At 36.2% G+C, this 26,110-nt stretch overlaps 2 protein-coding genes and 1 long non-coding RNA gene across 6 annotated transcripts; 2 read left to right on the forward strand and 1 right to left on the reverse strand.

Moving 5' to 3' along the window:
* Positions 1 to 819: 819 nt before the first annotated feature.
* On the reverse strand, positions 820 to 6,407 carry LOC141397646 (uncharacterized). The gene is made up of 3 exons (XR_012411466.1): positions 6,079 to 6,407; positions 1,126 to 1,203; positions 820 to 1,038 (listed from the first exon to the last, which is right to left on the reverse strand). It is a non-coding gene; the product is annotated as an uncharacterized lncRNA (long non-coding RNA).
* Positions 6,408 to 7,410: 1,003 nt separating this feature from the next.
* LOC141397645 (polyubiquitin-C) lies at positions 7,411 to 12,416 on the forward strand. 2 transcript variants are annotated; one of them, XM_073974203.1, is made up of 2 exons: positions 7,411 to 7,698; positions 8,355 to 12,416. In XM_073974203.1, exon 2 carries the CDS (start codon positions 8,362 to 8,364, stop codon positions 12,253 to 12,255), a length of 3,894 nt encoding a protein of 1,297 aa, XP_073830304.1. In that variant the 5' UTR covers positions 7,411 to 7,698; positions 8,355 to 8,361; the 3' UTR covers positions 12,256 to 12,416. The 2 variants fall into 2 exon arrangements, with proteins under 2 accessions (XP_073830304.1, XP_073830305.1); XM_073974204.1 differs by having other exon boundaries at positions 7,695 to 7,965.
* Positions 12,417 to 19,692: 7,276 nt separating this feature from the next.
* On the forward strand, positions 19,693 to 25,334 carry LOC141397761 (uncharacterized). 3 transcript variants are annotated; one of them, XR_012411496.1, is made up of 3 exons: positions 19,693 to 19,919; positions 19,991 to 23,031; positions 23,085 to 25,334. XR_012411496.1 is itself a non-coding variant. In XM_073974448.1 (2 exons), the coding sequence occupies exons 1-2, from the start codon at positions 19,693 to 19,695 to the stop codon at positions 20,538 to 20,540; spliced, it is 777 nt and encodes a 258-aa protein (XP_073830549.1). In that variant the 3' UTR covers positions 20,541 to 25,334. The 3 variants fall into 3 exon arrangements, 1 of the variants encoding a protein (XP_073830549.1); XR_012411497.1 differs by having other exon boundaries at positions 23,093 to 25,334; XM_073974448.1 differs by having other exon boundaries at positions 19,991 to 25,334.
* The last annotated feature ends 776 nt before the right edge of the window (positions 25,335 to 26,110 follow it).

Here is a 26,110-nt window from a genome sequence, read left to right on the forward strand (position 1 = left end):
CTTGGCTAGGGATCTTTAAGCGAGTGCTTCCAAAAGGTATCGAGCGGAGTGCATTTTCATAACTCCGTGTGGATGGCATCGAAAGATGTATTGAAATCATAACTCTGCATTGCACTACTTCCAAACTTTTTTGCTGGGTGCCAAGATCTATTTAACAGGTCACGTAAGTAGCACAACAACAACTCTATTTTGGCCGAAAATTCTTCAATTGCTCTGTTCCAGAACCTACAAGAAGCTACTATTTTTTACTACGATAACATTTTTTCCTTTATGTTATCGCAAAAAATAGTAAAAATTAGTAGATTCTTGCAGTTCTGGAACAGACCAAATATGTCAAAATGTTTGTTTACGTTTTCATACAATTTATTCACAATAACAAAATATTTGACAGATTGAAACCAATCAGCTGGCCGTTTTACGCCACCTTATAATTTCATCATGCTGGGTGCTTATAATTTCGATAATTAACGACATTTTTCAAGTTAACGATGAATAAAAAGTAGTCGCTAGCCTCTACCGACAAAAACAGTGATGCCAACTTTTCTTTATGTTTTTAGTCATAAGTTTGCGATTTAATTTTACCGATTTTTGTCGGTAACAGCAAAAATGAGTTACAGAATCCCACTACTGGAAAGTAGTTATTCAGCTAGACTTTAATTTAAACGAAATAGACCCCGATGACTGTCAGTTTTGTTGGTCAGTGTGTACTATGCTTTAGAGGATTTTCAAAATGTAGTCTTTTGCCAGACTATCAACATTTTCATTAGAAAATTCGGCTTAAATGTCGTTTAGGAGCACAAACGGAAAATGTATTTGTTCGGGTCTTTATTGCTATACGTCTTTGGTGAAAACAAACTAATTTTTGGACCCGGATTTTTCCATAAAACCCTCAAAAAGTCGAAAATGGCGCCCGCTTAATGTATGTCAGATTATAGCTCGAACTTTGACCTTTCCAAAATGGCGCTATATGTTGTAATACCTTCTCTGGATCCAGAGATATGGCTCTTAGAATCTCGAAAACCCGGTTTCTCCAAGTGGCTATTTATAGAAAAAAATATAATTTAAATTTCCAAAAACATATGATAGTAGTTCCACATTTTGGTTACAGATGGCAAAACAACTTACTGGAATTGATAACAGCAATGCTAATCGTTTTTGATTCCCATTTCTCGCGACAGATAACATAAACGTCGTGTTTTGTGGCTGAAATTTATTTCATCACATTTTTTTATTTTTTATTTAAGAAAAAAAAAACAAAAGTCAACGACGTAAAATTTGAGTTTTAATGTTTTTCTTGTCAATATTCCAATGAATAACAGTTTTCGTTTAACAGAATGTTGCTATGATATCGTAGCAACAGAGGTTAACTCCCTCTACAGTTAATTTTTCACAATTGACTTTTCCTATCTTATAATATTGACATCTTTGGTGAAAACAAATAGAAAATTTTAAGTGTTTGTATTTTTAGACAAAATCAACAAATTTAATCAAATAAATTACACTTTTATACATCAAAGACATTCAGAAGATGTTACTAATTATGAAAAACATCAGATGGGACTGGAAATTTCTATGAAGACAGCGCAATTGAGGCTTAACTCTAGTTTAGTATAAACTCTCCGATTTTTCTGAAATTTTTTCCAGAGGTAGATATTTTTGCGCTGATCACGGAAATGTATAATTTTCTTGGGGGACGGACCCGGTTACCCGGTTATTGGACCCGAAAGTCCGGGTACAAAACCCGGGTTAGACCCGGCTCTTCCGTACCGATTGCTGCAAAATGGGTATCATTGGAAAGCTTATGTAAATACCTATCCAACAAGTGGTCATATGATGGGATTATTTTCAGGTGGTCAGGTGATATAACCTAAAAACTGATTTTTGGACCCGGATTTTTCCATAAAACCCTCAAAAAGTCGAAAATCGCGCCCGCTTTATGTATGTCAGATTATAGCTCGAACTTTAACCTTTCCAAAATGGCGCTATATGTTGTAATACCTTCTCTGGATCCAGAGATATGGCTCTTAGAATCTCGAAAACCCGGTTTCTCCAAGTGGCTATTTATAGAAAAAAATATAATTTAAAAAAACGTTTTGTTCTCGTTCTCGATATTTGCACCTGTCCATAGGAGAAAGTCTTAAATCCCCGGCCGAAGGTCGGCTATGTTAAGAAACATTTATAATTTAAAAGAAAAATGTGTTCCCGTCCCCTAGATTTGCACCTGTCCATAGGAGAAAGTCTTAAATACCCGGCCGAAGGCCGGCTATTTAAAGAAAAATTTATAATTTAAAAGAAAATTTTGTTCCCGTTCCCGAGATTTGCGCCAGTCCATAGGAGAAAGTCTTAAATCCCCGGCCGACTACTTAAAGAAAAATTATAATTTAAAAGAAAATTTTGTTCAATTTAGAAATTTAAAATTTCCCATAGACACCTATAATCTAAAGAAATGAGCCCTACAGAACCGAGTTCTGAAGATTCTAAGGGCCATATCTCTGGATCCAGAGAAGGTATTACAACATATAGCACCATTTTGGAAAGGTTAAAGTGCGAGCTATAATCTGACATACATTAAGCGGGCACCCATAATGGACCCATTTTCGACTTTTTGAGGGTTTTATGGAAAAATCCGGGTCCAAAAATCAGTTTTTGGGTTGTATCACCTGACCACCTAAAAATAATCCCATCATATGACAACTTGTTGGATAGCTTAAGCTTTCCAATGATACCCATTTTGCAGCAATCGGTTCAGAAGAGCCGGTCTAACACGGGTTTTGTACCCGGACTTTCGGGTCCAATAACCCTGTAACCGGGTCCGTCCCCCAAGAAAATTATACATTTCCGTGATCAGCGCAAAAATAACTACCTCTGAAAAAAATGTCAAAAAAATCGGAGAGTTTTTACTAAACTAGAGTTGTTCCGCAATTGACTCCTTTGTGCTATGGAACTGCCACTATCATGAATGTGTTAGAAACCAGTGTTTTTAATTAAATAATGGCAAAAATTGAAAATACGAATTCTGAAATAAAAATAACTGAAAATATGATTTTATCCAGTGTTTTTCAATAATTGTTGTTCAACAATTTTGTATGTCCAAAATTCTCTCATCCCAAGGGAAAAGAGAGAAATTCCGCACAGAATTTTCATTCATGATTGGGCTGATAATAGGTGTGTTCGTTTACTCACAATTTGTACAAATTGTTACTGGATGTCGTTCGTGTACTTTACAGTACAATGCAAAAGACCTTAGCCGATTACAAGAAGTTACTGAACTTGTACAAATTTGTACAAATTGTTGAGTAAACGAACACACCTAATATTGTTTCGTTTTACATCTGTTTTTTGCGTCATTTGCTTACGCACACAATCGCACATACACACGGATACAATAACACATACACACGCACACAATAATTTTAATTCCGAAAATAAGAATTCCACAACATTAATGTTTACCAAATAACTTGACTTAATTCAAAATTAAAATACCTATATAACTTTTGCAAGTTTTTTAAGCATTTATTTACACTTTTTTCATCGTTTGAGTATTTTTGTTTTTCTACAACACACACAAACAAAGTCATCATAATGGGTATCATTGGAAAGCTTATGTAAATACCTATCCAACAAGTGGTCATATGATGGGATTATTTTCAGGTGGTCAGGTGATATAACCTAAAAACTGATTTTTGGACCCGGATTTTTCCATAAAACCCTCAAAAAGTCGAAAATGGCGCCCGCTTTATGTATGTCAGATTATAGCTCGAACTTTAACCTTTCCAAAATGGCGCTATATGTTGTAATACCTTCTCTGGATCCAGAGATATGGCTCTTAGAATCTCGAAAACCCGGTTTCTCCAAGTGGCTATTTATAGAAAAAAATATAATTTAAAAAAACGTTTTGTTCTCGTTCTCGATATTTGCACCTGTCCATAGGAGAAAGTCTTAAATCCCCGGCCGAAGGTTGGCTATGTTAAGAAACATTTATAATTTAAAAGAAAAATGTGTTCCCGTTCCCGAGATTTGCGCCAGTCCATAGGAGAAAGTCTTAAATCCCCGGCCGACTACTTAAAGAAAAATTATAATTTAAAAGAAAATTTTGTTCAATTTAGAAATTTAAAATTTCCCATAGACACCTATAATCTAAAGAAATGAGCCCTACAGAACCGAGTTCTGAAGATTCTAAGGGCCATATCTCTGGATCCAGAGAAGGTATTACAACATATAGCACCATTTTGGAAAGGTTAAAGTGCGAGCTATAATCTGACATACATTAAGCGGGCACCCATAATGGACCCATTTTCGACTTTTTGAGGGTTTTATGGAAAAATCCGGGTCAAAAATCAGTTTTTGGGTTGTATCACCTGACCACCTAAAAATAATCCCATCATATGACAACTTGTTGGATAGCTTAAGCTTTCCAATGATACCCATTTTGCAGCAATCGGTTCAGAAGAGCCGGTCTAACACGGGTTTTGTACCCGGACTTTCGGGTCCAATAACCCTGTAACCGGGTCCGTCCCTCAAGAAAATTATACATTTCCGTGATCAGCGCAAAAATAACTACCTCTGGAAAAAATGTCAAAAAAATCGGAGAGTTTTTACTAAACTAGAGTTGTTCCGCAATTGACTCCTTTGTGCTATGGAACTGCCACTATCATGAATGTGTTAGAAACCAGTGTTTTTAATTAAATAATGTCAAAAATTGAAAATACGAATTCTGAAATAAAAATAACTGAAAATATGATTTTATCCAGTGTTTTTCAATAATTGTTGTTCAACAATTTTGTATGTCCAAAATTCTCTCATCCCAAGGGAAAAGAGAGAAATTCCGCACAGAATTTTCATTCATGATTGGGCTGATAATATTGTTTCGTTTTACATCTGTTTTTTGCGTCATTTGCTTACGCACACAATCGCACATACACACGGATGCAATAACACATACACACGCACACAATAATTTTAATTCCGAAAATAAGAATTCCACAACATTAATGTTTACCAAATAACTTGACTTAATTCAAAATTAAAATACATATATAACTTTTGCAAGTTTTTTAAGCATTTATTTACACTTTTTTCATCGTTTGAGTATTTTTGTTTTTCTACAACACACACAAACAAAGTCATCATAAAACAGTTGTATTTTTTTGGTAGTTTATGACGAAAAAACAGGGTTGCGTATAATAGTATGGTGTTTTTGTGCGTTGTTTACAATAAATGACGCAGCTATCGTCATTTATTTTTGTATGGTAAATGACGCAAAATGTTGCCTGTTTTAGCAAATAAATGACGAAACAGCTCCAAATGACGAAAAAGTTGCATTAGTCGATGATCAGACTAGCACGATTTCAACATGGCGACGCCAAGTTTATAGGCGAGGGGTCTGAAGTAGTGAAACTTATATACATGGTTTTCTGTGTTGCCTCTTCTTGTTATTCGTTGCAAGATTTTTTCTTCCATTTTTATTTTCTCAAGCAAACGTTTACAACAAAACAAGCATGAAAAGATTTACAGTCAGATTCTGTTTGTCGAAAGAAGAATGTGTGCGAAAGAAACACGTCTAAACTCTTGTGTGTTTTTCAAATTTGTTTTTTGTTTTGAAGCAAAAGCAAAGGTAAAATTATTTCGAAAACTAAAGTTCGGGCGTGGTTCATTCGCACACATTCTTCTTTCGACATACCGAAACTAGCTGTTAATAAAAACATTTAATTAATGAAATAGTGACAGTTTAACAATATTAATTTAATTATTAATGTTAATTATTTAGTGTTGTTTTTTAGTTTATTTATGTTTATTTTTATTGGTATGAGAAACACAACAAACGCGAATGGAAAAGTGGACACTAACGAAACTTGAAAAGAAACTTTAACGAAATTGGTTTCAAGAAACCTTGCTAGTCTGACCATCGACTTACATATAAACTCATTTTCATGATCATGAAAATATGTTTTTCCTGAGAAATGTTTGGAATTCAACATTTTCTTTGACATATAATGCCAGATCCAAACCTGCAAGACGCTACTATTTTTTACTACGATAACAATTTTTCCTTTATGATATATCAAAAAAATATACCATTTTACTTCCAGTTTATTTTGTTCTTTGTCCATATAACGAAATTATGAGTTCGTTGTCGTCATCCTCCTTTGAAATCGCGAACTTTCCATTATTCTTTGAAATTATAAAAAAATATTTCCAGTAAATAAAAATGAGAACGAAATACAATAAAAACAGCTTTCCAGGCCAGAGAGAGATGAGATGTTTTACTCAAATTCAGTGTTGGTAAATAACATTGTCAGTGTTGACCACATAGTTATTTTTACGTACAAAGTATATTTCGCATGATGGATTTTGGGGGGTTGTTTTGTGGCTCATACGCTATATGGAATACAGCTGGATAAACCCTTGTGTGAGTATGTGATTGACTAGTATGTGGCATCCCTTCAATCCATTTTCCAGAAAATATATTTTTACAGTGCTTTTTCCGCTAAAAACTCGATTTCGGATTGAAGTTTTCAATTTTTTTAATAGTCATTATTCTGAAAGTCTGAAATGGGATCCTGAAATTTCAAACAAGTTCAAGTTTGCTTCTTTGCTAGCTTTTCCATTAAAAAAGCAAACAAAGCAAAGGTGCAGTACAAATTGTCAGTTTTGAACGTCGGTTTTTCCACAACCAAAAAATATTTTGTGGTTGCATGATGAATGACAATAATGCATAGAAGGGCTTTCTTGCACGCCAGCGTTTTTGTTTCTCTTTTTCGTTGTTACAACATAAATAAACATTTACGGGTAATTTTGCAAATTTGTTTTTAATATAATAGTTTTTTGGATTTGTTAAGATATCGTCTGTGTTTCAAAAATATTAAAAAAACAAACAAATTTTAATAAAACCCCCTTTCTAATTTTGCCTTAAATTCTATTTAAGAGAAATTTTGCCCATCTATGCAATAATAAACGGCCACACTAACAACCGAGTGATTATTTGAGCAAAGCTGTCATTCAAAAGTGACAATGCATACCCAGCTTAAGCAATTATTGGGAAAAATTTGCCATTCCAGTTTGAACATGTAAATTTGTTGTCATATGATAAGATGAGAAAATTAATAGTTTTTGATCAAAGACGAGAGTTGTCAGTACTAGCACAATGGCACAATCATACAGGTATCCGCGTCAGCCCAGCTGATGTACTGCAAGCTGTAAAAAAAGTTGTAATTGAAAACACAAAATTAAAAAACAAAAATTTTAAATAAAAATTGTGAATTTTTGATGGTTTTTTTGTAATAATACCTGTCTAACAAAATTTTGTTGAAAATTGCTTTATTTTTGGAAAACATTTTTGACATTTTACAGTGTTGAACTGGTTTTTGTTGTAGTTGTTGGCTGATGCATCCACCTGGTAATTGTGCCATGACTAGCACACAACAAAAGTACGTTTTCCAACACTAGGCAAAGAGAAAGAGCGAGAGAGAGAATGTTATGTGAATAAAACTTCCAATAAACTAAACAGGGTGAAAATAAAACAAAGCATTCCAGTTTTCCAAGGAAAGGTATAAAAGGCACTTATCTTTCGTATTGGCACTTAGTTATACAGAAAATATTGAGAGAAACGTACTTGGAAGCATAGTGATATTGATATTGTGTGTGCTTACAAAAAAAAAATAAAAATTAGTGCATAACATATTTATCGCATTAAAGGTGAGTGCAACTACGCAGTAAATATTTCTTTATATGAAAAAGTACATTACATTGCAATTATCGGCAGGAAAAGAAACACGCGAAGCAAAAAAATTGACAAATTATTCATTCAGTCTTAAAAATAATCTTAATTTCACAACAGCAGCAACCAAAGTCATTTAACGCATTCTAGAAAATACGTTTGCAGTTATGGCGTCATTGTTGTCAATGCTATCTAACTAGGGGAATATTTTGGGGTATTGCATTCTATTATACATACAATAAAATGTACGTACATAACCATAATTCAGTTACAAGTTACATGGGAACACTTAATTAACTTCTATAAATTCGGGATTAGGAACATTTTTGAATCCCTCATATTAATGGCGAATTGTAAAATTCCGTTAAAACAAGTTGAAATATATACAGTTTGTAGTACAATGCTCGCACCAACATCCTGGGTTGACAATTATTGGAAGTGGAAGTTCTGGAATTAAATAATGTATATAATATGTACCATGTATACATGAGTCAGCTTTAATGACGACAATGTACAACGTATTTTCTTCCAATGCGCATTATTTCTCTCGGAATTGAGTCACTTATTTTAGCAGTACTTTTGAAATACTTGTCAGACTAATAGATTTTTTATTTTTTTTTTCTATAATTTTTAGAAACAATATGCAGATCTTCGTGAAGACCCTGACTGGCAAGACCATTACCTTGGAGGTAGAACCTTCAGACACCATTGAAAATGTAAAAGCTAAAATTCAAGACAAAGAAGGTATTCCGCCAGATCAGCAAAGATTGATTTTTGCTGGTAAGCAGCTTGAAGATGGACGCACACTATCAGATTACAATATCCAAAAAGAGTCAACACTTCACTTGGTACTCCGTCTTAGAGGTGGTATGCAGATTTTTGTGAAAACATTGACTGGAAAGACTATCACTTTGGAAGTTGAACCTTCTGACACAATAGAAAATGTAAAAGCCAAGATTCAAGACAAAGAAGGTATTCCCCCAGACCAGCAACGCTTGATCTTTGCTGGCAAACAGTTGGAAGATGGTCGTACATTGTCTGATTACAATATTCAAAAGGAATCCACATTGCACTTGGTACTACGTCTTCGTGGTGGCATGCAAATTTTCGTAAAAACATTGACGGGAAAGACAATCACATTGGAGGTTGAACCTTCTGACACAATAGAGAATGTAAAAGCCAAGATTCAAGACAAAGAAGGTATTCCTCCAGATCAGCAGCGTCTTATTTTCGCTGGTAAGCAATTGGAAGATGGTCGTACATTGTCCGACTACAATATCCAAAAGGAGTCAACCTTGCATCTGGTCTTGCGTCTCCGTGGTGGTATGCAAATCTTCGTGAAGACCTTGACTGGGAAAACTATCACTTTGGAAGTGGAACCATCTGATACCATTGAAAACGTCAAGGCCAAAATCCAAGATAAAGAAGGTATTCCTCCAGATCAACAGCGTCTGATTTTTGCTGGTAAGCAATTGGAAGATGGTCGTACATTGTCCGACTACAATATCCAGAAGGAGTCAACCTTGCATCTGGTCTTGCGTCTTCGAGGTGGTATGCAAATCTTCGTGAAGACCTTGACTGGCAAAACCATCACCTTGGAAGTGGAACCATCTGATACCATTGAAAACGTCAAGGCTAAAATTCAAGACAAAGAAGGTATTCCTCCAGATCAGCAGCGTCTAATTTTTGCTGGCAAACAATTGGAGGATGGCCGTACATTGTCCGACTACAATATCCAGAAGGAGTCAACATTGCATCTGGTCTTGCGTCTTCGTGGTGGTATGCAAATCTTCGTGAAGACCTTAACTGGCAAAACCATCACTTTGGAAGTGGAACCATCTGATACCATTGAAAACGTCAAGGCAAAAATTCAAGATAAAGAAGGCATTCCTCCAGATCAACAGCGTCTTATTTTTGCTGGTAAGCAATTGGAAGATGGTCGTACATTGTCCGACTACAATATCCAGAAGGAGTCAACCTTGCATCTGGTCTTGCGTCTTCGTGGTGGTATGCAAATCTTCGTGAAGACCTTAACTGGCAAAACCATCACTTTGGAAGTGGAACCATCTGATACCATTGAAAATGTTAAGGCCAAAATTCAAGACAAGGAAGGTATTCCTCCAGATCAACAGCGTCTTATTTTTGCTGGTAAGCAATTGGAAGATGGTCGTACGTTGTCCGACTACAATATCCAGAAGGAGTCAACATTGCATCTGGTCTTGCGTCTTCGTGGTGGTATGCAAATCTTCGTGAAGACCTTAACTGGCAAAACCATCACTTTGGAAGTGGAACCATCTGATACCATTGAAAATGTTAAGGCCAAAATTCAAGACAAGGAAGGTATTCCTCCAGATCAACAGCGTCTTATTTTTGCTGGTAAGCAATTGGAAGATGGTCGTACGTTGTCCGACTACAATATCCAGAAGGAGTCAACATTGCATCTGGTCTTGCGCCTTCGTGGTGGTATGCAAATCTTCGTGAAGACCTTAACTGGCAAAACCATCACTTTGGAAGTGGAACCATCTGATACCATTGAAAACGTCAAGGCCAAAATTCAAGATAAAGAAGGCATTCCTCCAGATCAACAGCGTCTTATTTTTGCTGGTAAGCAATTGGAAGATGGTCGTACATTGTCCGACTACAATATCCAGAAGGAGTCAACCTTGCATCTGGTCTTGCGTCTTCGTGGTGGTATGCAAATCTTCGTGAAGACCTTAACTGGCAAAACCATCACTTTGGAAGTGGAACCATCTGATACCATTGAAAACGTTAAAGCCAAAATTCAAGATAAGGAAGGCATTCCTCCAGATCAACAACGGTTAATTTTTGCTGGAAAACAATTGGAAGATGGTCGTACATTGTCCGACTACAATATCCAGAAGGAGTCAACCTTGCATCTGGTCTTGCGTCTTCGTGGTGGTATGCAAATCTTCGTGAAGACCTTGACTGGTAAAACCATCACCTTGGAAGTGGAACCATCTGATACCATTGAAAACGTCAAGGCCAAAATTCAAGATAAAGAAGGCATTCCTCCAGATCAACAGCGTCTGATTTTTGCTGGTAAGCAATTGGAAGATGGTCGCACATTGTCCGACTACAATATCCAAAAGGAGTCAACCTTGCATCTGGTCTTGCGTCTTCGTGGTGGTATGCAAATCTTCGTGAAGACCTTAACTGGCAAAACCATCACTTTGGAAGTGGAACCATCTGATACCATTGAAAATGTTAAGGCCAAAATTCAAGACAAGGAAGGTATTCCTCCAGATCAACAGCGTCTTATTTTTGCTGGTAAGCAATTGGAAGATGGTCGTACATTGTCCGACTACAATATCCAGAAGGAGTCAACCTTGCATCTGGTCTTGCGTCTTCGTGGTGGTATGCAAATCTTCGTGAAGACCTTAACTGGCAAAACCATCACTTTGGAAGTGGAACCATCTGATACCATTGAAAACGTTAAAGCCAAAATTCAAGATAAGGAAGGCATTCCTCCAGATCAACAACGGTTAATTTTTGCTGGAAAACAATTGGAAGATGGTCGTACATTGTCCGACTACAATATCCAGAAGGAGTCAACCTTGCATCTGGTCTTGCGTCTTCGTGGTGGTATGCAAATCTTCGTGAAGACCTTGACTGGTAAAACCATCACCTTGGAAGTGGAACCATCTGATACCATTGAAAACGTCAAGGCCAAAATTCAAGATAAAGAAGGCATTCCTCCAGATCAACAGCGTCTGATTTTTGCTGGTAAGCAATTGGAAGATGGTCGCACATTGTCCGACTACAATATCCAAAAGGAGTCAACCTTGCATCTGGTCTTGCGTCTTCGTGGTGGTATGCAAATCTTCGTGAAGACCTTAACTGGCAAAACCATCACTTTGGAAGTGGAACCATCTGATACCATTGAAAATGTTAAGGCCAAAATTCAAGACAAGGAAGGTATTCCTCCAGATCAACAGCGTCTTATTTTTGCTGGTAAGCAATTGGAAGATGGTCGTACATTGTCCGACTACAATATCCAGAAGGAGTCAACCTTGCATCTGGTCTTGCGTCTTCGTGGTGGTATGCAAATCTTCGTGAAGACCTTGACTGGCAAAACCATCACCTTGGAAGTGGAACCATCTGATACCATTGAAAACGTCAAGGCCAAAATTCAAGATAAAGAAGGTATTCCTCCAGATCAACAGCGTCTTATTTTTGCTGGTAAGCAATTGGAAGATGGTCGTACATTGTCCGACTACAATATCCAGAAGGAGTCAACCTTGCATTTGGTCTTGCGTCTTCGTGGTGGTATGCAAATCTTCGTGAAGACCTTGACTGGCAAAACCATCACCTTGGAAGTGGAACCATCTGATACCATTGAAAACGTCAAGGCTAAAATTCAAGACAAAGAAGGCATTCCCCCAGATCAACAGCGGTTAATTTTTGCTGGAAAACAATTGGAAGATGGGCGCACACTTTCCGACTACAACATCCAAAAGGAATCAACTCTCCATCTGGTACTGCGTCTTCGCGGAGGCTCTCTAGATTATTTTTAGTGTGTAAAAACCGCAGAATGTTTTCTATATGATTTTTAAATTAAAGGGCTAGCCAATACGACATAAATACTATATTCACTGCTAGTTTTATTTTCAACAATTTTACTTGTTTGAATTGAATTAATAAAAGATGTGCCCAATTGAATCACAAATAAATTAAACGAAATTTTGTTTTTTTTTTAAGCAAGAAATACGTAGGTACCATGGCACAATTACCCAGGTAGTGGCATCGTAAAATTTTGAATATTTTATGTCAAAACTTTCTTTATGTTGTTGGGGAAATTACAACAAAAATATTTCTTTTATAAAGGGATTTGACTTTTCATATTCGATCAGCTGGTGTGATACCACTACCTGGTAGTTCTGCCATGGTAGGTACCTAGATTAATTGGAAGAATTAAAAATGTTTTAAATTGTGAAGAATACCCAAAGACGTAACTCCAAAAAAATCAGGGGGGTTACCCTCTATTGCGATGCGTCTCTAATTCGTTTTCGTATGTCCTTTCCTAGCTATTTTTGTTCCCTTTTCCTTTCTGCCATCGCCGCAATCTGTAATACAAAAGCGTATCAGCCCAATCATAAACATCATCTCACCGTGAGTTTTCTCACTCTCGCCTCCTCCCTTATTATAAACATCATAAGGGAGAACAAAACTCACGTTCGTGAGAAAAGTAGCTATCATAAATGTCAAGAAAGTGAGAATGTGAGGCAATTTTCTCTCACTACAGAAATCAAGGTGAGTTGAACAAAAAAATGTAACTATGGACATTTTTTATAGAAAAATCGACAAGAAACGAATCTTTTGCAATGGTAATCAATTGTATTTATTTGTGTTTTACGTTAAAGGTAACAAATAAAAAACAGTTAGAAATTCTTTTGGCAACTATACATGTTCATCCCTGTATCAATGAAGCAAGGAAGACCTCAATCGAGTTTGGCGTAATTTGGAGGTGGAGTTGAAGTTGGCCAACATTTTTCAGATATGGGAAGCGGTTCAGAATCATATGCAGCCCTATTCTGAACGCATGGGAGTTGGGAATTTTTTCCCATTCCCACATTTTCGTATTCTGAATAAAATTTTGTGGGACTTTTTTCCCATTTCCCATCTCCCCTTATTCTGAATGAAGTTCGAATTGGGAATTTGTTCCCATGGGAAAAAAGTATACATTCTCTATCTTGAATTGTGGGAGAATTTTGTGTCTTTTTGTGGGAAAAATCTCCCCAGCAAACAGTGTGGGAGTTTGAAAAAAAAAAATTTAAGAAATTTCATATTTTTATGAAATTTCATATTTTAAGACATCTACACGACAAAATTATTGCCAATATTTATAATCGCCATGTGTTTGCTTAATAAAAACATACAAAATGTACTGTAAAATATGCCATTAGTAGACTTCGGATTTTGCATATTCTTATATGATACAAAAACCTGCAAGAATCTAACATGTTTTACACCGATAAAAAATTTTCCTTTATGTTATCGAACAAAACAAAAAAAAAAAAAAATGTAGAAAAAATTAGTAAATTTTTGCAGTTCTGGAACAGACCATATGTATTGAAATACGAGAAAAAGGGTCATGATTCTGTTAACGCAGCACAGCAAGTAAAAACAAATCAATTTCAAAAGAATTTTTGGCAATAATTATTAAAATATATTGGAAAATAACCGTACCATATGCAATCTTTACAACTTTTATTCATTTTCGTAATATAACCTTCGGGTTTTTTAAATCAGACGACTAACGTTCTATTGAAAACGTGTTAGTCTCCTCAACGACACGACAACGATCACACAAACGTACATACATACATATATGCCAAATTATTGCAATGCCATTCCATTTTCCGAAATGCCTTTTCTTGAATAGGATCGTTATTTTTGAACGTAGAAGCTTGAAATTTTTCAAGGGCACGTGTTTTAGTTTTAGATTCAATCAAAAACGTATTTTATTTATTTATTTTTTTTTTTTAGATACGTCTTCGGAAATTTATGGTGACGATATGTAATAACACGCAAAAATATGTAATAATTGAGAAAAATATCCGAATTTATCTTTTTGAATTTTTTTTAAATATGCAAAATACGAGTTCTAGCGATCATTAGGAATAAGTAAAACTAGCAATGTACTCGTTAAACCCCCAACTAAAATTACTCCGTTAAACCCCCAACTAATATTACATGCAATTTTTAAATTCGTTACAATTACTTTATACACAAAAATTATTTTTGCCTACTAATTAAAAAAATGCTTACACCAATTCGCACATTCTGAAGAAAATGTGCTTATTAGAACAAAATCACACATCGCTAACTCCATTCACTTAAAAATCCATAAATCAATGCACGGTTGTTGAATTAAGTGAGTTGTGCTTTTGCTAATCTAATTCAAAAACCGCGAATTCAATGCAAATAGGCATTTTGTACATGGTAGAACAAATACAAGGTAAAGTTAATACTACAACAAATACAACTCGAACAACAACCACAAAGGAATTTGTTTTTGTTTGTAAACCTTATGGGCCGATTCCGTACAGCGAGGCGAGTCGTGTCGCGTTGTCAAATGCAATTTTTCGATTCCGTATGGCAATATCGCCTGACGTCGTCAAATTTTGTCGCCGAAATGTTCATTTTCCGGCGACAACAAATTAGCTGTCACCGTACATTTTTACTAACGAATACAAATAAAATAAAAAAAAAAATAAAAATAACTTGTTATCGACGATTATTTTCTATCGCTGTACGTAGTGCATTTTTTAAATGTTGTTACAGAGACGATAGACGACGCGACATGACTCGCCTCGCTGTACGGAATCGGCCCATTAGTGTCAACGTAAATGTAAACAAAACAAGGAAATGTCTATAAATTATTGGAATTTAAAAAACTAATAATAAGTTTGTCTGGTTACTTTCCCAGCAAGAATTGTCCAGCAAGAACTTTCTCAGAGAGTAAGGGGTTTTTATTCTCTTTTGCTAGAAAATTGTAAAAAGTAAACAGACACCTTCCCAGCAAAAACCAGCAAGCAATCAGCTGACTTGCCAAAACAGAACAATTTGTCCGCCAACAAAGGAAGCAAACACGTTGTATTTTATTAAAAATAAAAAAGAAAATGAAACAAAAAGTATTTTTCCACTTTACAAATTTGTTCTCCATAAAACAATACAATTAGACTATTGGCCTGTTCCAGTACTTTATAAAGTGGTAAAAGTCGTAAAAGTTGTAAAAGTCGTAAACGATTTTCATATAAATTTTGTGTACGGGAACGCAAAATGTGTAAAAGTGGTGAAAGTTGTAAAAACTTTTTAGTTCGGGAACAGAGCTTATGTTATTTCCACAATAAAATTGTTTTTAATGTTCACAAACATAAATCAACAAAAAACTAAAAACGGCTGATTGATTGTTTTCAGGAAGAAGAAGAGCTTGCAAGTGCTTGCTAGAAGAAATTTGTCCAGCAAGAATTTGCAAGCTCTCAGTGAAAGAACTGTCAAAATGTCTCTCTCGAATCGCTCTCTTTTGCTGGTTTTTTGTGTTAACAGACTTCCAGCAACAATTGGTACAAATTGTTACAAATTTTAGGGTAACCAGACACAGCTAATTTTTCACATTTGATTAAATATTTTGGAAAACATGAATGAAAACTCGTTAGATTTTCAATTTGAATGTTTCCATATCATTCCACTAAATGCATAATTTCTCGCAGAAAGTAGAATACTTGCAAAAATGTTTCGGGTCGCTGGTAATTCATTGAAAAAAGAGAAGATGTTTCAATCATTTGCTTTTGAAAACAAAAAAGCACATGTTTATTAGGGCTTTATTCTTTTCAAGTTTAACAAAATACCACACATATTAACAAATATTGTACCGCCTCTATAAGCGGTGTTTTAGTGTGCGGCATGTCGTTCGGACTTGGATGAGGTTACATGTAATTTATATGAAGAAGTCTTTATGTGAAATATTTTTTTTTTTGATGAATATATTTTTTCTTCAAAAACTATATATCCCTAACATACATCGAACATAGAAATAAATACATAAAATGTCGAATGGAATTTGACACTAACACAACAACCCAGTTCAGTCAGCTGGGTATTGCTGCTACCTTTTCTTGTTCTACCATGCATTTTGTATTACAAAACAAAATAACAGCTCCCAAAAGTATGCTATAATAATTTGGTGTAACTAATTTCGAATTTCGAAATTTCAGCTCCCACGGTTTGCTCTTCCCACGTCGTTTAGAATATGGAAAACGTGGGAATGGGAAATTTCGCTCCCATGGGAAACCGTTCCCATGGGAATGTTCAGAATAGGGCTGATTCTGAATAAAATTTTGTGGGAGTTTTTTCCCATTTCCCATCTTCCCTCATTCTGAATGAAGTTCGAATTGGGAATTTGTTCCCATGGGAAAAAAGTATACATTCTCTATCTTGAATTGTGGGAGAATTTTGTGTCTTTTTGTGGGAAAAATCTCCCCAGCAAACAGTGTGGGAGTTTGAAAAAAATTTCAAGAAATTTCATATATTTATGAAATTTCATATTTTAAGACATCTACACGACAAAATTATTGCGAATATTTATAATCGCCATGTGTTTGCTTAATAAAATCATACAGAATGTACTGTAAAATATGTCATTAGTAGACTTCGGATTTTGCATATTCTTATATGATACAAAAACCTGCAAGAATCTAACATGTTTTACACCGATAAAAAATGTTCCTTTCGAACAAAACAAAAAAAAAAAAAAAAAAATTAGTAGATTTTTGCAGTTCTGGAACAGACCATATGTATTGAAATACGAGAAAAAGAGTCATGGTTGATTCTATTAACGCAGAACAACAAGTAAAAACAAATCAATTTCAAAAGAATTTTTGGCAATAATTATTAAAATATATTGGAAAATAACCATAATATATACAATCTTTACAACTCTTATTCATTTTCGTAATATAACCTTCGGGTTTTTTTTAAATCAGACGATTAACGTTCTATTGAAAACGTGTTAGTCTCCTCAACGACACGACGACGATCACACAAACGTATATACATATATGCTAAATTATTGCAATGCTATTCCATTTTCCGAAATGCCTTTTCTTGAATAGGATCGTTATTTTTGAACGTAGAAGCTTGAAATTTTGCAAGGGCATGTGTTTTAGTTTTAGATTCAATCAAAAACGTAGGGTAAGTGCACCAGTAGTCGGCACTTTAAGGATTCTCGTATCTTCAGCCGTATGTCATTCCGAGTCTAAATATCCAATCAAATTAAATTTAAGTTGTTATGATTCGTTATTTTGTGTAGTTTTAGATTATATAAACAATTTTTTTGATTATTTCTGTTCAACATGCAAAAAATAAAATTTTAGTGAAATACTGATTTTTCACCAGTAGTCGGCACCATTCCCCTATAGTCGGCATGATATGATCCAGTAGTCGGCATGTTATATTTAAATAAAGAAAAAATGCATACTTTACATTTTTTCTTAAATATTTGAAAGAACTATAGCTTAAGCATTAGTTATTTATACATTTCTAGTTTATTTGTGTACATTTCTATTGATTTTACTTCAAAAAATAAGGGAATTTAAACATATTGTTTAAATAAATTAGTTCGTACCAGTAGTCGGCATCTATTACCCAGTTGTCGGCACCCCACAACGTACGTACTTCAAATCATGGCTAATATTGCTTAAAATCGCTAAAGTTCCTTTCAAATTGAAACTATTTTTTTATTAATTAGCCTATAAAGTATTTCTTTAGTATTTTTTATAATTTTTAGCTAAAAGTTAGTTAGTTAGCTGACAATATTGTTGAAGAATTTTTAAGATTATTTTCCTATTTTGTGTTCTTAATTTTTAGTTATTTGAGTTCAAATTCAAAAGGTGCCGACTACTGGTACATGCCGACATTAGGTGCACTTACCCTATATTTTTTAGTTTGATTAGAAAAATTATTAGAAAAAAAAAATATTTGGGAGTTCTCCAACTATTTCGTTAAAATACAATACAATAATTAATGTATGTATACTGCTAAAACTTCTTCAATATGGTTTACCTTCGCGAGAGCTTAACTGCTTACTGTGATAATTTATAATGGACAGGAAAGTAAGAGTAATATTGAAATTACAATCATTTAAAAAATATGAAAATTAAAAAGCCTGTTATTCGCGAATTAGTTAAAATCATTTGATGTGCATCCGATTTTGGATACAGCGAATCAATCTCTTTTAATATCTATGAATATTTCGATGTTTCACTCAGCGGCCAAAGTGTGCCGTCAGCTACATCACACTATGCATGAAACCTTAAAGTGGGTAAAAGTCGCGCAACATGCATACGATTTTGATGCGCATCCGGATCATTAGTGCCCATCAAAAATACGTCAATATACATCTATTTCAAATAGATTTTCAAGAACCGCGGATGTACCTCCACATTCATAAAAGACCCATCTTACTCGCACATCTCTGTAATTTATGGCACGCGTTTTCGCAAACATTATAATCGCATAAAAAGGATTCAATTTATGTAAAAATTTTTGAAGAAAATCGCGGTTTAGTACGCGGATTTGTCAAAACATATTTTTGCTGAATTTCCTATTTCCAAGGTATCTACATCCTCGGTTTTAGTGGATGGATTCGATGGGCTAATTAGATCCGCCGCGTAAAAAAAACCAAATAGGTTTTTTTAAGAAATTTCACGCATCTTTTCATATCCGGTCGCGGTATTTCTCCATCAGCTCTTGTTCTTGAGATATAGCTCAAAATCGGTTTTTACGAGTTTTGCCCAGAATTTCGTTATTTCCGGATACAAACAAATATTTTTTGTGGGTTTTTCGACACTTAATATATTAAGGGGATGTTGTACGTTCGATACAAACAGATTTTGAAATAATTATGGTGAATATACATACATTAGAGTTGGGTAATCTAGTTCCTAGTTCCTTGTACTAGTTCCAAAACGTATGAGTAACAACATGAAATATAACGTGTGATAGTAAGTATACGCAGTTTGTTCAAAGAAAAAATGTGGGCCATTGGAACTGCGAAGTGAACTAGATAGTTCCATATAGTTCCTTTCGCACAACTCTAACATACATATATCAAAAAATATAGAAAACATACGTCGGACCTTGTAAAAATTGCATATTTTGAGTACTTTAAGCTGTGATTGCGTCATCGGGGGAAGTCGTAGGATCTTCACATGGGATACCGGATATGCTTTGTGTCAGAGATAGTTATCGATAACATACTAGTTATCATCATATGTTGTGTGCAACTTGTAAGTGACAACTGTCATTAATAATAAACTCATATATTCTCACTCTCTATGTAACATTCAATAAGATCACGTGTTTCAATTTAACATTTGGCGACGAGTAAGGTTAAAGTTAACTGAGATTTGATAATTCACTGCCTTTTTGCAAAAGAAAAAAGTACAATTATGTCAACAGAGGCTGCAACGAAAATTCAAGTGTCGGGATTTAACTTCGAACCATTTGATGCGAGAGTCACTACCTGGCAAAGGTGGGTACGTCGTTTTGAGACGGCATTGAACATTTTTGAGTGCGCAGAGGTTAAAAAGAAAATGTTCCTTCTGCATTACATGGGTGCTGGAACCTACGATATGCTCTGCGACAAATTGTCACCAAGTAATCCAGAGGACAAAACGTATGAGGAGATAGTGAAATTGCTGAGTGAACATTTCAATCCGAAACCTAACGTAATTTTAAAAATTACAGATTTAATTTATGTAGACAGAAGGAGGACGAAACGTGTGCAGAATATTTGGTAACGCTGAGGAGGTTGGCTACTAATTGTGATTTTGGGTCATACTTAAATACGGCTTTACGGAATCAGTTTGTATTTGGGTTGAGGAATTCAACTATACAGAGTCGTTTACTGGAGAAAGCCGACTTGACAATAGACTCGGCTATTAATATGGCAAATACATGTGAAGCGGCAGCAAAGGGCGGCATGGAGTTACATCAAGGAACAAATAATATGGTGGTGGATTTGATTGGCGATCGGAAGAAAGTAAAGAAGCTGCAACAGCCTAAAGAAAATAAGAAATGTTTTAGATGTGGTAGCGGAAAACATTTGGCAAATCAATGCGTACATGGGGACACAATCTGTCATTTTTGCAAATTGAAAGGGCACATACGGCGGGTATGTTTGAAGGCATCACGACATCTGAATCAAATAAGTGAAGACATCAGCGAGGACGAGCAGAACTTGGTGGAAGAGATAAATCAGATATACGAAGGTGACGTTAAGAACATTCAAAATTAACAGGTGGCCAAGAACCGTGCTAAAATCTCGCATCGATTCAAAATTAACAGTGCCACAATATGCTTTGAAATCGATACTGGTGCACCTGTATCAATAATAAATTTGGTGGATGCAAAGAAACATTTTGCGAAAGAGAAAATTTATGAGTGACACGGTACTGTATAGTTATTGCCACACTCCTCTAGACTGTGTAGGTTACATAATCGTTACAATGGATGGTATTGAGACGTATACTCCATTAAAATTGTATATTGTCAAATCTCAGAGGAACCCACTGCTGGGACGGGAATGGTTGAGAATGATTAAGCTTAATTGGACAGCTATATTGGAGGATAAATTGGGGAAAGGCGACACAATGGTTAATCGAATAAGTGCATCGAAGGCTGATCAAGAAATTAAACATTTGATAAGTAAATACTCAAAGGTATTTTCTGCAACTATGGGTAAAATAACCGGTTATCAGGCAAGGTTGTCGATAATGGAAGGTGCTGTTCCAAAGTTTTTTAAAGCACGAAGGGTTCCATTTTCCCTGGTACAACCCGTAGAGGAGGAATTGGAAAAACAACTTCGAGATGGATTGCTAGAACCAGTTAGTGCAAGTGATTGGGCTACGCCAATAGTAGTAGTGCCCATGGTTCAATTATTAGAAGGTTGGGCAGGTTCATGAAATTATAAAAAAACAACTCTGATGCCGGTTTGCTTATAACTTCAAATGACTAATAACAAATGCAACAGGTTTTGTTTATTTGAAATATTGTCAAATATTTAAATTGAAATATTTTACATATGTATGCCCACGTTTTGGTATAGCCCCATATAACGCGAATTGTCGCTTTCAAGAATTTTGAATGTATTAGCCCAATTTGCCCTTGTAATTTAAGACTTTGTATCTGCAGAAGTTAAAACACATTTCCACAAAAAATTTTTTATAAAGTCCACGTTATGGTATAACCCCCATACAAGGAAACCTGTAAATTTTAGTTCAGAAAACTTAACGGCGGAGGATATAAAACGTTCGCCCGGCCCAGTGGTCACTAAGCTCACCGTGGTGCCACCTTCCAAGCTACCTTTACCATCTGTTAAGGTTAGTGAGCTAACATGTTTACTCATAAGAACCCTAAAAACTTGAGCTGGGCATTGGGCTAGTAACCCATCGTTCCAAAAGATCGTATTATGAAAAACATAGAAACAGAAAACACCCCCATCTTACGTTGATGACCACGCAAAAGTTTTATGGATTACAAACAGCGAATCTGCACCTGGAATGTTCGGAATCTTCACAGAAGGTGCAGTTTACGCTTTGGAATATGTACTTGAAAAATACAAGACCGATATTACTGCCATACAGGATATACGATGCATTGGGAAAGGCGCCACAATAACACCTAATGGCCCCGGCACATGCGGGTCCGAACAGACCAAATATATATTTTACGAGCGCTTAGAAGAAACGCATGATAGTTGTCCTGCACATGACACATTTATTTTATTCGATTTTAATGCCGAAATTGGAAAGGAGAATGACTTTGGTCCAACAGTCCGAAAATTCTGTCTTCCCAGTGAAGCTTCTGCCAAAGGAATCATGTTGATAGACTTCTCAGCGACAAAACATGGCCGTTAGCAGTATTAGATTTATTGTTACGGACAGACACAACACGGAAGTTGGACATCGGTAAGCTGCAATAACAACACATATCCACAGCATATTCCACTCATCTGACCCCATCGTTTAATGCAAGAACACGTCGACAATGTTGAAGTCATTTCTGCTTTCAAAATTGTACATCTTCTATATTTGTTTTTGTATGTTTCCAATGTGATTTTGAATAAATTTATTTTGCCGTTTGCCAACTTTGTCAAAACTGTTTTGACACAATAGGAGGACCTCAGGAAAAAATTGTAATCAGATGTGTGCTGTGCCCTACCTTTTAATGATTGTACCATGGTAGTGCCTAAAAAAGACAGGCAGGTAAGATTGTGCGGTGACTACAAAATAACAATAAATCCAGTGCTGAAAGTTGATGAGTACCCCCTCCCAAATGTGGATGAACTATTTAGTACGATGGCAGGGGGAGACAAATTTACGAAATTGGATCTATCGAAGGCCTACTTGCAGTTGGAAATTCATCCGCATGATCGTCATCTTTTAACTCTAAATACACATAAAGGATTGTTTCAGCCGACGAGACTAATGTTTGCCATAGCTAGTGCCCCGGCTAAATGGCAACGATTTATGGAGCAGCTGCTGAGAGGCATTCCCGGTGTTGCCGTATTTTTAGATGACATTCGGATAACAGCTGAAAATGATTTGGAGCATATGCGGAGGGTTGAACAGGTATTACAACGACTAAACGAATGTAATATGCGAATTAATTTGAATAAATGTGAGTGGATGCAAAACAAAATTCAGTATTGCGGATACGAGGCTAGCAAAGGTGGCATAAGTAAAACTGATGAAAAGATGGAAGCAATATCGAACATGAAGCGGCCGGTAAATAGAGACGAGGTAAAAGCGCTGGTGGGTCTAATCAATTATTATGGAAGTTTTGTAGAAAATTTAAGTGCGATCCTGTACCCTATAAATAAATTGCTGCAACAAAAGGTGCCTTTTAGTTGGGATGATGACTGTGAAAAATCGTTTCGGAAAATTAAAAAAATAATGGGTTCAAATATAGTGCTGGCATTTTACGATCCCAAGTTGCCTCTGAAATTAGCGGTGGATGCAAGCCCATATGGAGTAGGGGCGGTGTTGAGCCATACTTATCCGGATGGATCGGAGAGACCAATACAATTTACGTCGCAAACCCTAACAAAGACTCAGCAGAAATACAGTCAGATAGATAAAGAGGCTTACGCTATAGTTTTTGGCATTCGAAAGTTCCATCAATATTTATACGGACGGAAATTTACGCTGGTAACGGATAATAAGCCTTTAGCCCAGATTTTCTCACCCGATAAAGGACTACCAGTACTTACAGCCAGTAGAATGCAACATTACGCTTTATTCTTATCATCGTTCAATTACATTATACAGGTCAAGAAATCTAAGGAAAATTCGAATGCAGATGCATTGTCGAGATTGCCTCTGGAAGGTAAGAATGCGAATATTGAGGAAGTAGATGTAATAGAAATGGAATTGCTGCAAAGTTTACCGGTGACTTTGGATGAATTAAGGAAAGAAACGCAAAAGGACGAGGAGGTAAAAGTTTTGTTGGAAGGTTTGAAGCATTGACGTGAGTGTGAACCAAGACACCGATTTCATTTACAACAAACTGAATTTGCACTACAACAGGGATGTTTAATGCGTGGCATCAGTGTTTACATTCCACGCAAACTACGGCAGCGGATATCAGCAGAGCTGCATTCCGGTCATTTTGGTATACCAAAAATGAAAGCATTGGCACGGGGTTATTGTTGGTGGCCTACTATGGATAAAGGAATCGAGCGTCTGGTACAGACATACAGGCCTTGTCAAATGGTTCGACCGGATCCTGGGAAAACATCGCCAAGTCATCCGTGGAGTGTCGCAACGTACCCATTCGAACGTGTTCATGCCGATTTTGCCGGCCCAAATCATGGAAAATACCTTTTGATCCTGGTTCATGCCTTTAGTAAGTGGCCCGAGGTTCATTTGACATCGAGTATGACAGCGGAGGCCACAATACAGCTTTGTCGGGAAATATTCGCAAGGATGGGAGCTCCGAGAATTTTCGTAAGCGATCATGGGACGCAGTTTACGTCGAAAGAATTTCAAAGATTCCTAAAGAGTAATGGCATACAGCATAAAATGGGCGCACCTTACCACCCCGCCACAAATGGACTCGCGGAACGTTTCGTGCAAACAATAAAAAATAAGTTGAAAGCAGTAAAATGTACCGGGCCGGATTTGCAAAAAGAAATATCAAGGATCTTGTTAGCATATCGAAGAGCAGTGCACCCAAGTACAGGCAGGTCTCCAGCGATGCTTATGTTGGGTCGTCAAATTTCATCACGCCTGGATTTAATTGTACCAAGAGGGGTGGAGGAGCCGGATCGTCCTGTACCGAAAATACAGTTTTCAGAAGGGTAAAAGGTGATGGTGCGTGAATATTTGTCAGGTGAGAAATGGCGTTGTGGCAAAGTTATTCGAAAAGTGGGAGAGTTACACTACGATGTGGAGCTGGAAGATAATCGTGTTTGGAGAAGACACATTGACCAAATGCGGTTGGTTGCGTCAACGCACGAGAACGAAAGCGCAGCTAAGGAGAGAGAAGGTAGCGCTAGTTTGCCATCTTCATTTGAGCATAACTTTGTAAGGAATCCTGATAGTGAATATCAACCTGTCTCTCCTGAGGATTTATCTGCATCAGCGGATCATGAAGAGGTCCAAGATACTACAAGTTTATTAACACCTGCTGCTACAGAACCACAACATTTACGGCGTTCATCTAGACAAATAAGGGCTCCGAATCGGTTAAATTTATAATGCATTTTATAAGTAAATACATTTCTTTATTATAAAAATACATTTCTCTATTAAGCATTAATAAATGAATTATTTGGTCTGTTCCAGTACTGCAAGAATCTACTAATTTTTACTATTTTTTCCGATAACATAAAGGAAAAATTGTTATCGTAGTAAAAAATAGTAGATTCTTGCAGGTTCTGGAACAGAGCAATTGTTAAGGAAGGAAGAAATGTCAGAGATAGTTATCGATAACATACTAGTTATCATCATATGTTGTATACAACTTGTAAGTGACAACTGTCATTAATAATAAACTCATATATTCTCACTCTCTATGTAACATTCAATAAGATCACGTGTTTCAATTTAACACTTAGGGTGTCTACTATATAGTCCAGTATTCAAGTATATCATAGCGCACATGATTCGGCCATAACCTAAAAATAGGATGGAGATTGATGCCAAGGTATAGATGAGAATGTTCTGGAAGAGTGAAAAGAGTCTGATTATTATTGGTTTTTTAAGACCTTTGCCAAGCCATGATAGATGTTTGGCAAAGTTGAGTAGGACCATGGGATCTATGTTAGACAGGAAGGTCAGAGTGTCCATCTCATATCTACCTAGTGTTCGGTATCTCGTTGCTTGCAACAAGGGGCACCTACAAAGCAGATTTTCGACAGCCTCTATCTCCCGCCGCATCTTCACATAGTCTGCAGTAGTCAATGCCACTGTAGTCCCATTTTGAAGTTGGAGATCTCACTCTGCAGTGACCTGTTATAAGTCCCACCACGATTTTCATCCCCAACTTATGAAGTGAGAGGAGGGAAGCCGTTCTTCCACGAGAGACCACAGGCCAGATTGCCTTGGATACCCTACAACCAGGTTCCAATAGCCATCTTTGATGTGCTCTCTCGTTGAAGATCTCCCGAAGTTTGCCGATGTAGTGGCACATCGGTGGCCGAACGGTTTCATTAACTGATAAGTCGATAGACCGAGAGCAAAGTTCATCTGCTACCTCGTTTCCCATAATGTTGCTGTTACCCGGAACCCAACATAGCTTTACGATATGGCGTATATCCTGCAGAGCTCTCTTACAATCAAGAATAGCTCTTGAATTTATTGT

Source organism: Musca autumnalis, unplaced genomic scaffold (assembly GCF_047663935.1).
Source record: "Musca autumnalis isolate F117 unplaced genomic scaffold, ASM4766393v1 scaffold_3, whole genome shotgun sequence".
NCBI classification, from domain to species: domain Eukaryota; kingdom Metazoa; phylum Arthropoda; class Insecta; order Diptera; family Muscidae; genus Musca; species Musca autumnalis.